At 39.4% G+C, this 15,286-nt stretch overlaps 1 protein-coding gene across 1 annotated transcript in view; it reads left to right on the forward strand.

Annotated features, from left to right (window-relative positions):
• Window positions 1-3,165: 3,165 nt before the first annotated feature.
• LOC146512196 (uncharacterized) overlaps window positions 3,166-15,286 on the forward strand; it is a 29,281-nt gene continuing 17,160 nt past the window's right edge. The window contains exons 1-2 of the mRNA XM_085170987.1: window positions 3,166-3,519; window positions 5,542-6,859. Of these exons, the coding sequence (XP_085027113.1) occupies window positions 3,399-3,519; window positions 5,542-6,859 (1,439 nt within the window). The 5' untranslated portion in view covers window positions 3,166-3,398. The remainder of the gene's footprint in view (window positions 3,520-5,541; window positions 6,860-15,286) is intronic.

The following is a 15,286-nucleotide window of genomic DNA, read 5'->3' on the forward strand; positions in this document are numbered from 1 at the left end:
ATGAAGATTGTGAGTTGTAACAAAACAATCAAAATTAATCTAATGTGTGCAATAATTTGGTTTCATTGATGCTGTTGTGGCAGCCTTTAGGATTACAAATTATGAGACACCATTCCCTTGGGGTCGGTTGCTTCAGTGAGAGCATCCGGGATAAAAATCAAACATGTGGAGCGAGCAGCTGTGAGTGAGCAGCCGAAAGTAGCTGAACTTTATTCTTAATAAAAGCAGGATGTTCATCGGATCATCTCCCCAGCACAAAGAGAAATATGATGATAAAACATGATGAAATCAATCTTTCAAGTCTATAGAAGCTCTTTTACAGTGTTAATTCAGAATAAAGAGCCTTTCTTTTTCTCTTTTAATCAAAAGTGTTGCCGGACTTTTCAAAAAATCTAATTAAGATTCAGAAAAACTGGATTTTTTTTAAGTGAATGTATCCATTTTTATTTGTATTTATTTAGTTTGACAAGACGACTTTTGGTATTTTTCTCTGTTGTACAGTTTCAGTTCCTTGTTGCAGGATAACATAAAAACTGACTGAACTACAATTACGCACGGTAACCACTGGGGCATTGCTCAGTACCAACAAACATGCCAAACTTCACCCTGAGAAATGGCCTATTTTGTACTAAAGAAGAGCAGAAAAAGCGGCATGAACGAAGCGGATGATTTTCGACAGCACAGCAATCCAAATCCTGAAGAAAAGCAGGAGATGGAATTGCTCGGAGCCCTAAAGCTGCAGGACGAAATAAACCGAAGCGCAGGTGAGAGAAATCACGGATGTTTGATTTTATGGCGCAAACTGCTGGCGTGATGCTAGCCTGTTGTAGGGGTGGCTGAGATTTCTACAGCAACAAGTCTTACTGTCAGTAGCGGTTTTAGATACGGGCGACACGAGCGGTTGCCCGGGGCGGCATCGTGGTGGGGGGCGGCATCACGGGCATCGGTAAAAAAAAAAAAAAAAACGTGCACATGACATGAGCGCGCACGCAGAAGTGAAACCAATTGGCTGTGGTCAGTGTGGCGTGAGATTTACATGACAGGGAAGTCTGCTGAGGCACGCTGTGCTCCACACGGGAGAGAAACCATTTAGTTGTGATATTTGTGATAAAAATTTTTATCGAAGGGCACACCTTAAGAGACATGCACCCGCTTGCAGGAGCATTCACGCTATTGTGTGCGACAAAACAAAGAAACCGTTTGCTTGTGATGAATGTGGGAAACGTTATAAGAGAAACACGCACCTTAGGAGACACATGGTTGTCCACACGGGGGAAAAACCTTTTTCCTGTAGTGCCTGTCATAAAAAATTTTCACGACAGGAAAATCTGAAGAAGCACATGAAAGTCCACATATAAGAAAAACTGCACAAAGTGTCTTTAACTGTGTGGTTTGTGTTGGTAAGCGACACGCAGGAAAACAAACGATCGGTTTTCCCTGATTTGGAGAAATAAATATGTTTTTGTTAGTTTTTTATAATGTTTAAAGAAGAAATGTGAGGTATTTTTCTACCTTCCTATTAAAAAAATACCAGCTTTGTTTTGTCATATCTAAATAAGTTTGTATTTTAATATTTTAATGCTATAATACTATAATACTGGGTCAGACCAGAGGTTGTAATGGCAGAAATTAATTATTTAAATAGCTGTGCTTAAGGTGAGATCAGAAGTATCAGTAATGTGTTGATTTGTTGACACAGATTCCAATCGTGGGATCCAGAATCCAGACAAGTTTACAGATTTTATGTAATGTGTTTTTGTTTTTTTCTGGATTTTTCTAGATGATATTCTGTTTCTCTCCATTAAAATGAAAATTGCCATAAAACTTTTGCATGGAACAATCAGTGAGCTCATTACTGCTTCTGATGTTTGTTCTGATGTAGAGCAGTGGTCCAACTATGAATAATTATAGAAGGTGTAGTTTGGAAAATGTATTTGGAGTACAAATTTTATGATTACAACATTACAACTGCATGTATGAACTTAAAGCTGGGGTCACTTTCTTGAACTGTATATAAATAAAAAAATAATATAAAATTTATATAGCACCTTTCTAGACAGAGTCACAAAGTACTGCACATAAGATATCAGATAATAAATGGTAAAACAAACAATATAAAACAGGCAAAAATTAATCAAAAGCAGTTTTAAAAAGGTGAGTTTTGAGTTGTTTTTTTAAAACAACTACTGAGTCCACAGTCCTTAAGGTTTGGGAGAGAGAGTTCCACAATCTAGGGGCCACAGTGGCAAAATCTTTATCACCCTTAGGTCTCATCTTAGTCTTTTTTATAGCAAGTAAGCCCTGATCAGATGACCACCGGGACCTGCCAGGGACATAGGGCTGTAGCAGATCAGAGATGTAGACTGGTGCCAGTCCATGCAAGGCTCTAAATGTCAAGACCAGGATCTTAAAATGAACTCTAAATTCCACAGGAAGCCAGTGTACCTGAGATAGCAATGGTGTCACATGTGAATAGCTGCAGCGTTTTGCACAGCCTGCAGACAATCCATATATAAATAAAATTAAGCCATCCCGGCAAGAAAAGATTAATTTGGTGTGGTGTGAAGACCATGCACTGCATTTTTTCCTTTTCATATTTTTGTTACTTTATTTATTATTTTTTTATGTTTTCAGTGGTTTAAAGCGGAGTTAAAAAAAATGTCACTATTAACAGCGACATCTGGTGGATAACTGAAGGCACTACAACTTAAACATTGACGCGGCTTACTGTTTCAATCTCAGGTCATCAATAAAAGTTCTGAAAAGACTGCGTGTCCGTTTTTAATTTCTAATTAATAAATACATCGTTGTCATACACTGAAATAAATTTTTTGTTGTTAACTTCAGTTAACAAGTTGTTGAGTCTTCAGTGTCGTCTCTGAATTAAATAGCTGGTAACAAAATGGTAAAAAGACACGACATATGCAGACCCACACACCAACAATACTCCGCAAACACTTTCCAGTTTAAACTTATTTAACAGATTTAGAGAAGTTTCACTTATTTCTTAGTCTTGTCTGGTCTTATAACAGTGTTTAAAAAGATTAAGTTTGATTTATCAGCTATTTCTGGGACTGTTTAATAAACAGTGTTTATTAACAGACGCTTCAAACCGAAGAAAGTCGCAGTGAAGGGCTGATGACGTGAAAAGTCACTGGTCACGTGGCAGTGGTTTTTAAAGAACCTCGCTTCAGGTCAAGTTTCGGTATCAAAGGTGTCCGTGCGGATGCCTGTGCTAATTTATGAGAACGTGCGCTCTGTTTGTGTCCGGCTCTGATAACACAGTCACGTGGAGAAGAATGTAATCGGCATGTGTTTGTGCGGTGTTCGGTTCTGTCGAGGCCGAGCTTCTCCCAGACAAACCTGCAGTTTATTCTGGAGACGAGACAGAAGACAGCATGCAGGAGGTGGATTATTATCGGGAGCAGGGTGGAGAAAGTCTGGATTTAGAAGAAAAACCTGATATTAAAACCCTCGGAGTCCAGCCGGAGCAGGACGCTAATGTAAACCAAACCTCTGGTAAGAATAATCAGATTTCATTGCGGCAAACGATTACCCTCATCGGCGAAGTCAAATTTTCTTGCTCCTCTATTGTCGACATTACGGTGCTGCTAATGCAGAAACACAATGAAAGCAGTCATTTTTATATTATTTACAAAAGTAACTTTACTTTAGACCAGTACAGGTTTAGACACATAGAATACATTATAATTAATAATTTTACGCATCATAATAAAATATCAAACATTTTAATGCTGTCTGAAGAAAAGGTCACACAAAATTAAGATAAGATAAGATAAGACTTTATTGATCCCACGGCGGGGAAATCTTTGTGTTACCTCATCTCAGGTACAGATAGCAGAAGGAAAATACCAAAAATACAAATAAAATACGAACAAATATAAAATAAGTAAGATAATACACTATATACAACGATAGCATACACAGTATGTGATTATGGATATGGTTGTGGAAATATGCAAGAGAAGTGGATTTGAAGTTGTCCACACATTTATCCACAGTTACTGCCATATAATACTGCTATATATTAAAAACAAAATTATTTTGTAAAAACAAAATAAAGGCACAGCCAGCAAATAATCAGTCGAATGAGTTTAAATTACCACATTGTTATATTATTTTTGAACTGTAATTTCAGAAAATCCTTCATATGTTTCTGTAATTTTTAATTTAATTACATTTTTAAAAATTGATTAATGTTCAAGTTTAGCACGTGTCAGTCCATGGTAACTGTAAAATGTGATATTTCATGATATAATTTTTCACAATCGTTACTTCAGTTCTTTGAGAGGTGACACAAAGTTTCTACTGGATTCCTTCCCAGGTACACCCCAGTCTACATATGGTAAATGGCATCTCTGCAAACTGTACAGTGTTAGAAAACAAAACAAAATGCACTCAAATTACATTGTCATAGTGTATGCTATGGAAAAAGCATTTGCCCCCTTATTTTATTTTATTTTATTTTATTTTTGTATATTTGTCACATTTACACGTTTCAGATCAAAAACAAGGGAAAAATATCCAAACCTACCTGGCCCTGTGTGAAAAGTGTAAAAAAATCATGAATTAACTGATTAATCACATTTTTTGGAAAGCTGAGTTCAATTTCAGTGGCCACACTGAGGCCTGATTATTGCCTGTTAAATCAAGTTCCCTTACATCTAGCATAAAACTCAAGCTCAAGAGCACTTGAGCAGTGATCCAAAACACATCAGTACTGTACGTCCATCTCCGAATGGCTCAAAGAAGCAAAACAAAACGGAGCCTCTGCAGTGGTCAAAGTCCAGGCTCAAATCTGACTAAGATGCTTTTGCCAAAGGTTGCACAATTAGTTTAGGGGACAATTGTTTTTTCATATATAACAAATCATGAATTCACACACTTAGTATAGAAAGTACAACAACGATATCGCTCTTTGATAGCCTAGCTTGAATTTCTATCATAGCGAGAACATTACTAACCCATTTACATGAAACATAACAGGAAGAACTACACAATCACAATAAGTTAGGGCTGCAAGAATCCAGCCTTTCCGAGACCACACATACACCTTTTCTTTGGAAATTTGGTGATATTGAGTGCCAGTCTGATACCTATCCATCCATCTATTCTTGGGAACGCCAAGACATTCCGAAGCGAGCCGAGAGATGTAATCTCTCCAGCGTGTCCTGGGCCTACTCCAGGGTCTCCACCTGAGAGAACATGTCGGGCACGCCTCACCTGACTTTGATGAATCATATTTTATTCTTTTTCATTCTGAGCATTCTGGACTGATCATTAAAGAGATGCTGTGCTACTTCTGTATTTCCTTCAACAACTGTGACATCAGGCCTATAAACACGTTTTTCTGTAGGACCACCGTAAATGCATTACAAGGCTCTTTTCTCCATATTTTAAAATATGTTAATATTTCTTATTTTGTCTTTTTTCTTTTTAGATAATGGGACAGCTCTGTGCTGATGTAGAATTCATATAAACATCACACAATTTACCTACATGTTTCATTGTTTCCTGCAGATATCCCACAGCTGTTGGTTATTAAAAAAGAAGAAGTTTCACCTGAATGGATCCAAACTCTGGAGCAGCAATACCCAAACCTCCACATAGAGGAAGAGCAGGAGGAAACCTGGAGCACTCAGGAGGAAAAGCCACCTAATGGGCTCCTCATCACTGGTGTTCCTGTGAAGAGTGAAGATGGTGATGATGATGATTTGAAACCTCAGTTGTCAGAGCTGCATCAAAGCCAAAGTTTTAAAAAAGAGGTTAAAGTTGAAGTTAAAAAAGAGGAAGAGGACGAGCCTCCAATCAGCAGCTCAGCTAATCACATAAAAACAGAAACAGGTGGAGCACCAGAAACGACCACAAACTTAGATCCACGCAGAGATTCAGAGCCTAATACTGATAAACAAGCTTCAGCTGCTTTTGAGGCAGAAGTCAGTGTTGATGGCAACAACAGTGATGATGATGCTACTGATGATGATGATGAATGGGAGGAACCTTTGTCCAACTGTCGACCTAAAACTAAAGACAGAGACAGTACTCGGAAGGAGTCGTTTTCAAATCCTGCTAAAACATCCTTCAGCTGCTCCGAGTGCGGTAAAGACTTTCTCTCCAAGCAGTCTCTTCAGAGTCACGTGACAAGTCATTCAGGACGAACACCTTCCAGCCATCTGCTTAATAAGAAATGCTCCAGGGTGAAGCAGAAAGCAGATTCAAAGACAAGCGTAGGCAAAGCAGAGAAACGATACGTCTGCAATGACTGTGGACACAGATTCAGACATCGCTTTAATCTTAAAAGACACATGAGAGTTCACACAGGAGAGAAGCCTTTTAGTTGTGACATTTGTGGTAGAAGATTTAAACAACAGTGCAGTCTCAAAAGACACACCAGACGCCACAAAGGGGAGAAATCATTTAATTGTGATGTTTGTGATAAAAGATTTAATGTAAAGGATGATCTCAGGCAACACATGAAATGCCACACAGGAGAGAAACCGTTTGGCTGTCAGCTTTGTGGGAAAACCTACAGAGCTCAATGTGGGCTTAAGAGGCATATGATAGTCCACTCAGGAGAGAGACCATTCCACTGTGATATTTGTGGTAAAACATTTAATGAAAAGAAGTCGCTTAGTAAACATGGAATAATTCACACAGGAGAGAAACCATTCGGTTGTGATGTTTGTGGTAAAAAATTTAGACATCAGTGTAACGTCAAAACACATATGAGAATCCACACTGGAGAGAAACCATTTGGTTGCAATAAGTGTGAACGGAAATTTAACCAAAGTGTACTTCTTAAGAAACACATGAAAGTTCACACCGAGGAGAGTTCTTTATGAGGGACTGGTTAGCCAAAACTCCTGTTTGGAGGTGACGGGGTGTAGATATGTAAAAGTAACTGATATCATAACATTGACCTTCTTCGTTAGTCCAGGCTTAGGTGAAAAGGTGGTGTTTGACATGTTATCTCATCCTTCTTTCATATAAAATCAACCATTTGAGCACTACCTGCCTGCTTAAATCAGAGACTTCAGGGGAATGGTATAAAATCAATATTCTTGTGAACAGGTAAGTTAATACACTGCTTAAGTCTTAAGTCACATATATACAATTGGAGCTGGGTATCGATGATTTCTACAATCCTCGATTTGATTCACTTCAATTTTGAGACAGTCAGAAATATTATAACTTTGATCATTTATCAGTGACGCTTGTGAGACTTCATCAGAGGTGTAAGCCTCAGAGCAGATGCCTTTGTGTCAAAGTAACTGATGATGAAACACAGAAAAAGGAGATTTTCCTGGCCTGGCTTTTTATAGCAGATAACCTTAAAAATATTATAATACTGAGTTTTGCTTTGTGTTTAATCATGATGATCGCTCAGTTTTGTAAGTTATCCTCTCGTTATTCTTCCTGCATTGTCAGTGTTTCGTGGTCAGCGGTAGTTTCTTGTCTCTGTGCTTTCTTGCTATCTTTTGGGTTATTTCCTCTTTTGCTTTGATAGTCGTCTCTTGTGGCTTTGACTTTTGCTACGCCTCTGTTATTGTCTGATTGACTTCACCGGTGTCCTATTTCCCTGAGCTGTTTCCCTTGTAGCCTTGTTCAGATTGTCTGGAGATAGACTGCAGATATAAAATGCTGGGATTCATTTGTGTCAAAGTTGGCTGACTGCCTGAGCTACCGGAGGTTTCTTTCTGTAAAAGGGAGTTTTTCCTTGACCCCTATGTGTGCTTGCTAATAGGGGTCATATGATAGTTGGGGTTTCCTTTGTATTGTTTTAAGGTCTTTACCTCACAATATAAAGGACCTTGAGGCAACAGTTGTTGTGATTTGGTACATGAAGAAAATCTCTGCATATGATTGTTCACATATGGGCATTTTCTGCCATAAGACCAGGTTACATGATACATTTGCATTTGCTTATTTTTAAATGATTTTTCACACAGTTTAGAGGATTAAGTATCATCTTGCAAATAATATATAAAATATATTTTTATTTGTGTACAAAAAACATAAAAGAAGTACTGACAGTAATTTAGGCTCTCATGTTAGAGCGGTGGTAAACAGCACTGCCTCACAGTAACAGGGTTTGTGTGGGCTCTGGGCATCCCACAGTCAAAAGACATGCTTGGATTAGAATACCTGGTTATTCCAAACTGGATATGAGTGTGAGAATGAATGGTTGTCTTTCTGTGTTGGTCCATCATGTTTCAGTTACCGTATGTTTTTTACTTTAGTCCAGTTTGGACAAAGGAGAGTTTTTTCCTCATTATGTGGAAGAGGAAGAGTGTGAGGGGAGCAGTACTCAGTCCTACTGACAGTCATTCAAAACATGTTTTGAATGACTTAAGGAATTTCTTGCAAAATCTACCCTCTATTATATTTTATTATGTTCCTAGAGCCCAGCAAACTACAAACTAACACTATGCTGTGTAAAATAAAGACTGAATGCAGTGACTTCTGAATCTCACAAATCCATATTTTTATTGACAAAAGAACCCAACAAAATACATCAAATGTTTGACCTGAGATGAAAAACATTCACTCAGTTTGGCTTTTATGGCAGCAGCACATCTCAAAAAGGCTGCGAGAGGGACACAAGAGGCTGGGAAAGCAAGAGGGACTAAAAATAAACAGCTGGAGGAATTTGTCATGACTAATTACAGCAACAGGTCGACAACATGACTGGAATAAAAAAAAAAAAGGTTCACCAGTCTGCAAAAAACAACAAGAAACATCTAAAAGTTGTGGAACAGTTTCAGAATAACTATCAATGTAAAACTGAAGACTAATCTAAACATCAACACCACCTATCATCAAAAGATTCAGAGGATCTGGAGAATTAATATTGGATCGCTCTGATCATGACAATAAGACCCATCCTTCTCTTTTTTGTTGTTGTTCTGTTTTTATTTACATTTTATAAAGTGATCCAATTGTAAATATGCACATGCTGACATATTTACAATGGCAATGTAACACCTACCATTTTCACTCTACTTAAACAATAAAAAAAAGATCAAACATCAGTAAAAATGCATGCTAATGCAAAAAAAAAAAGAAAAGAATAAAAATACAAAAAATATGAATCAAATATACAAAAATATGTATTCAATTCAAATCTGCAAAGCGGTTGCCTTGCACAGCAGCACACCACACCCAGCGCTGCTGCCACGCTCTGAAAGCTCTGTGGAAGTCCTCTTCTCCCAGTGAATCCAGTACTATCAGTGACGCCTGCTGGAGCTCTTCCACTGTGTCAAAAAAATGTCCCCTCAACTTGGCGTTGATTTTGGGGAAGAGGAAGAAGTCGCAGGGGGCCAAATCTGGTGAGTGCTGTGGGTGAAGAATGAGATTTGTGTTGGTGTAGCAGAAATAATGGCACTCTTTCAGCGCGTCGTGGGCGGGTGTGTCGTCGTGATGGAGCAGCCAGTCGCCTTTCTGCCACAGTTCAGGTCGTTTGGCCTCGATGTTCTTCCTGAGACGCGTCATAACGCTGAGGTAGAACGGGGCATCGACCGCCTGACCGTCGGGAACAAATTCCCGATGCACCACCCCGTGAATGTCAAAGAAGACGATGAGCTTGACCTTGAACTTGCTCCTTGTCGGATTCGCCTTCCTTGCTTTTCCAGGCTTGCAGCCGTACACCCAGCTTTCATCGCCAGTTATGATCCGGGACATGAACGTTGGGTCATCTCGCGTCTGTTGACGGAACTCCTCGCAGGCTTGTAAACGATATTGCTTCAGCTCGGGAGTCAGTAGCCTGGGCACAAACTTGTTAGCCACTTGGTGCAGGTTCAAAGTGGACGTCAGGATCGCCTGGACCGTTCCGAATGACACGTTGAGAATGGCAGAAATCTCCCCCATAGAGAGCCGTAAATCCTGGTGCACAACTTGATCGATTTCTCGGATATTCCTGGGAGTTGTGCTCGTGCTGCGTCGCCCTGACCTCATTTCATCATCGACGGATGTTCTGCCATTTTTGAAACGCAAATACCAATCTTTGCATCTTGATCGGCTCATTGCTTTGCTGCCGTAAACTTGCTGAAGCATTTGGAAGGTTTTCTTCACAGATATCTTGGTTTTCACGCAGAATCTGATTCTTTCTCTCTGTTCAAGTTTGAAGCGTTGCAGTGCATTGCGGGACGCAACACTGAATATTGGCATGGGAAAGGTTCTGGGAGCTGTTGCACGTGTGTCCTCCTCCTGCAGTCCATCCTGGCCAATGCAGCGTTCCTGCTCTTCTTCCTTGAAGAAGTCTGAGTCTTCAATCGGGCCCCATCCATGGGAAACTTCTTCATCAAACAGATGATGGACACCTGCAAGGTACACACAGATGGATGAGCATATTTTAAAAAGCCAAAATGCTGAGTGTATGGGGACACTGGTTTCCAGTATCCTGCAGAATGGACTCTAACCTAAAGCCCATCTCACAGAGTTACATCATCCAATCTAATCACAGCCAACTCAGTTAAAACGAAGAGAAACTAAAATAAAACAAATCAAATTAGTGAGGCGACTGTATTCAATGGATTTCATCACTTGTTCTTAAACCTCGCCCTAAAAATACCCTCCATATTTAATAACATTACTGAAGTGAAACTAACAAAATATAAAACCTGATTCCTCACAGAGAAAAAATGTTGGTGCAGTTTCATAGTTCAATTGAATTTTTTACCTGAGCTGCATGTCTCAGTCTCCTCCTCGTCCTTATATTCATTTTTAACATGATGACACAGTGCGTGCACTTTCTCTTCATCTTCACTCTTCACCGCAGCAGCAGCGAGCGGGAAATCAGTGATGTCAACTTCCTCCTCCTCTTCCTTCTTTATGCTGAGGAGCTGTGGGACTTGCTGCTTCATATCAGGGCTCCAGTCATCTGATTCTTCTTTGATTGGCAACAACTGCTGAATATCTGAAAGGTACAAACATCACAAACGTATGAGCAACAATGCAACGAGAAACACAATGAAATTCTTCTGTGTGGCCCTGAAACACAATCAAAGTTTCTTTACTCATTAGGAAAACGAGTTATCGCCGTTAGTTATCGTTTCGTGCACTGACTGGAGCGTCAAACTGGACGTTTGTGTCATTAGCAAAGCTGCCTGCATGATGTTTCTTTGGCAAACACCAAGATACAGGACAAGATCACGTGTATGCTGATGGTTTTGCATCACTTCATCTCAGCAACTATTAAAAATAAAATACTTTGTTTTAAAAAGAAGCCTTCAGAAAAATATAAATGTTAAGTTAATTCCTGAACTTGGTAAGTTTTTTGGAAGAAATGAGGTTCGGTCTGGAATAGATGATGATGAAAGTAGTGATAGAATTAAAAGAATCACTTTGTACATTTGTAATGACTTAAGTTTAGGGAACATCTAAGTGCTAAAAACAGGCTTACCCATGGTTGAAGACATCTTTCCTCTCGTCCTGCGGTTCTGACTGACTTCTGGTGACTTCTCAGGTTTTTAACCTCTCCTGATGCCTCAGAGAGTTGTCGACCCACCCATTCACCCATTTGGGTTTGTTCGGTCGAGGTGTGAAATGCTCTGAGTCGTCTGGGATGCCCTGCAGGTATCTGATAAGAGGGGCAGGGTCCAGCTTCCTGGAACAATAGCAGTTACTCCAGCATAACTGTCGTTACTTCTTTCACTCGTCTTCACACCACAGCCGTGACCTGAAAGTGAACACTTAAATGTTAATGTGATCACTGGAACAAAGGTTCCTCGTTATCTGCTAAAGAGGCTGTTGAAGCCGTTTGTATCAGTGTCCTAGTTTCCAGATCTGCAGAGGGTTGAACGTAACTGGACATTACATTGAATGCAAATATTTCCTGTCCACTATAACTAGTCCAAGTACTAATGTAATCCTTAAATCATTTACACAAAAGCAATATTTCATTTCCTCAGCTACGTGTTAATGTGAGCAGGAAGTTGTTTTAGACAACAGAATGAATGAAAACTCACCATCGTCTGTTGATCGACAGGTCAACCTTAAAAACCGCCAACCTCTTGTGGTGCCTGATGTCACATGTGCTGATTAGAGCTTCTAAAACATAATTTAATTAATCTGTTAAATAATTTTGAGAATTTGGGTCTACACTGTGCTGAAACGAGGCAACTGGACTTGAGTTTCTGAAGCCCTTCAACTCAGATCTCAAAGGCTCTACAGCTGGTGCAGGGCGGCAGTCATTCATCTGATCGGGTCGTTGAGAGTCGTTGAGAGTCGTTGATTCACTCATTTTGCCTTTGTGTTCAACTCTGACACACCCGACAGCAGTGGGAGACATTAAAGGCACATGAGTGAAGCTTAACAGGCCATAATGGTCCAGTTGTTGTGCTCTGATGTGCTTTTACATTCAGGTGCAGATGGAGTTTTGGGTCCTGACCTCAGCTTTTGTTGCCAAGTCAAGTTTAAAGAAACAGCCCCCGTTAACCAAACCGTCCACAGTTAGACGAGTAAAAGACATTTAGAAAGATTTTAAAAGTGTCCAATGTTGTCCTGATGTGAAAGGCAGTTTGTTTCACACACTCAACAAATGATCCTTCACCCTCAGTCAACAGGAAGCAATAATCCTGAGGAGCTGAAATGGGTTTATTTAATCATTAAGGCAAATGTGGTATCATTTTAATGTATATCAATCAAGTACATTTTACGCACCACTGTTTACAATCTTTACACACCAAAAATACCGAAGATTTACATGTACATACATTAAATTAGTTAAAGTCAGCAGTCACAGTATTTTAATGCACAGCATCTGCAGACCTTGGTGATCTCGTGAAAAGGTCAGACAGGTAAGAAGGTGCTAAACTGTGCAGCCCTTAAAAGAATCAGCAAAATAATTTCTGAAGCTGATTGGCAGCCAGTACAGGAGATATGTGGTCTTGCTTCCATGTTCCAGATAATAACTGTGCTTTTTGAGTGAACAGTGACAGACTCACACCTGAAGAAAGACTGTTGAAATAGTCGAGTCCAGATGAAGGTAACTCCACGAATCTTCACCCACACCGGGGGGCGTTTTGCTCCAGCTGTTGTTATAATGACTCTATTAGAGTAAATACACTTTAACACTGTTGATTTTACACTGGGAAGTTTACTGTGTAAAATCTTGGCAATAAATGGTCATTTTGAGATTGGTCTGTAGTTGATAAGCAGAGAAGCATCAAGTTTGGGGTTTTTTTAACAGTGGGTGAATAACAGCACTTTTACAAAAACAGGGACCTGACCAGAAAGCATTGATAATTTAGTCTAACAATGAAAAACAAAATCTGTGTAAATACATGCAGCAGGCTACAGACTTTATTATTTGACTTTAACCTTTTAATCTTGTTACTTCAAGGTATTGAAAAAGAGAAAATCAGAAAAGTGATTCAGTTACAGACAAGTTGCTTCATATACAAATATTACATAATTATTACTTTTTGACAAACAGCTAATATTTTACTGTAATATAGACAAAGACTCTATATCCACGGTCACTTTAAATATTATTTAAACAGAAAAAACATCTCTTTTGTTTGCAAAGTTTTCTTTATTGACTTTAAAAAGTTTGTTTTAAGAAGTTCACACATTTGAACAATAAATGGCGCTGCAGGGTAACTCTGCAAGTTAAATTTAAAGCACACCTGTAAGTTGTGCATAAGAAGAATTTCTGCAACAATGATCTCTATTACTGTATGAATGATTTGTTACAAATTTTTTGCAACAATTTTTTTTTTTTAGGATTTTGCTTTTATGTCATAGTCATGTGGATATATGGAGTACTGCTGTACACATGTAGCCGTGGTTTGACAGGAATTGTCAACGTACCAAAAATTCACAGCTCTGTGCAAAGTTATTCTCCAAAATGTGCCCAATAACAAAATAAGGCCTAGCAGCAAGTGGTGAGTTAATCAAATCCAGTGGATAATTTCCAAAGTTACTCCCAACTCATCAAGGAAAGACTGTCAGAGGAAACGCAAATGGGAATTTTATTCTTAGAATTCAGAAGATAATGGCTTGATGTGACAATTAAGACAGCCAAAGCCTGATGTCCCCTTCAGTAATACTGCAGAGTACATAGGCTATATTCACAGTGCTCACTATCTCTTCCACTCAGAGTGGATCCACTCAGATTGGCCACAAGTGAAATTTGTCATTGTTCACATGGGTACTTGACTGTTGTCTTCAGATAGACGTCAAAAACTGCAAACCAATTCGTTGAGACAATTTCTAGCTAAATTTCAAGCCTCTTTCATTAAGCCAAAGTGAATGGGTAGATGTTAAATATAATAAAGCACAGCTGTAGCTGTGGACATTTAACAACCTTTAAATGTTGGCTTCAACTCCACAAATTTCAATATGAGTGACATCAAAGAATTCATACAGCAACAATATCAAACACCATCTGTTTCCAGACTAGATCAGTCACCAGCGACTCACTCGCTCTCACACACACATATATTCATGAAAACAAACAGGACTCGGAGGTCAGCCAGAAACATGACGTGCAGCCAGCCTTTTAAGAGGAGGAGGGGCTGATTAAAAAGATTATGGTAAGCAGGGTAAAAACTGTGAATATTAATAGTGAAATCAACAAACTCACAGAGAGATGATGTGTTATGGTGAGAGGGGATATTAAACGAGGAAGGTGTGCCATCTTTTTATCTGTTTGTCTACAGATTCTCACATTGTGTTTTTTTCATGCTGAAACACCACAAACAGCAGTCCTCAGGTAGGCGAGCTTTAAAAATAAGTTGTAATGTCTGTAGAACAGAGCTGGTAAACAGAAGAGACATAGGTCAGACCTTCCCAAAGTGTGGGGCCCGCCCCCTGGGGGGGGGGGGGGGGCACAGAGCCATTGCAGGGGGGGCGCGGCATGAAAAGGGAGAAAAAAACCCCAAAAACAACGCTTGGACGCTGCTAGCACGGGGCGCCCACACAAACGCAAAGCAAGAGATGAAGCATCGCTGAATATGTTTCCAAACCAACTTCATTCTAAACCAAAGACTAGAAAATATGTTGAAGCAAATCTTCCCTTTGGTTTCACCTGCACAAGTGCCGAGGTAGGTCTCCCTGCAGGATTGGTTTTCCCTTCGTCAGGAGCACAGCTGGGCTCTTCAAATCACGGACAAACAGGATCCCACATTCTTGATTTTTAGTTCACAAACACTTGTTGTAATGACTAACTACTCCTGACATTTTGGAGATGTTAGCTCTTTATACAGTAAAGTTACAGCGGGATACAAATAACATCAGGCTGATCCTGCCATGATTTGTTTCC

The sequence above is a fragment of the Neolamprologus multifasciatus genome, chromosome 8 (assembly GCF_963576455.1).
Source record: "Neolamprologus multifasciatus chromosome 8, fNeoMul1.2, whole genome shotgun sequence".
Classification (NCBI taxonomy): domain Eukaryota; kingdom Metazoa; phylum Chordata; class Actinopteri; order Cichliformes; family Cichlidae; genus Neolamprologus; species Neolamprologus multifasciatus.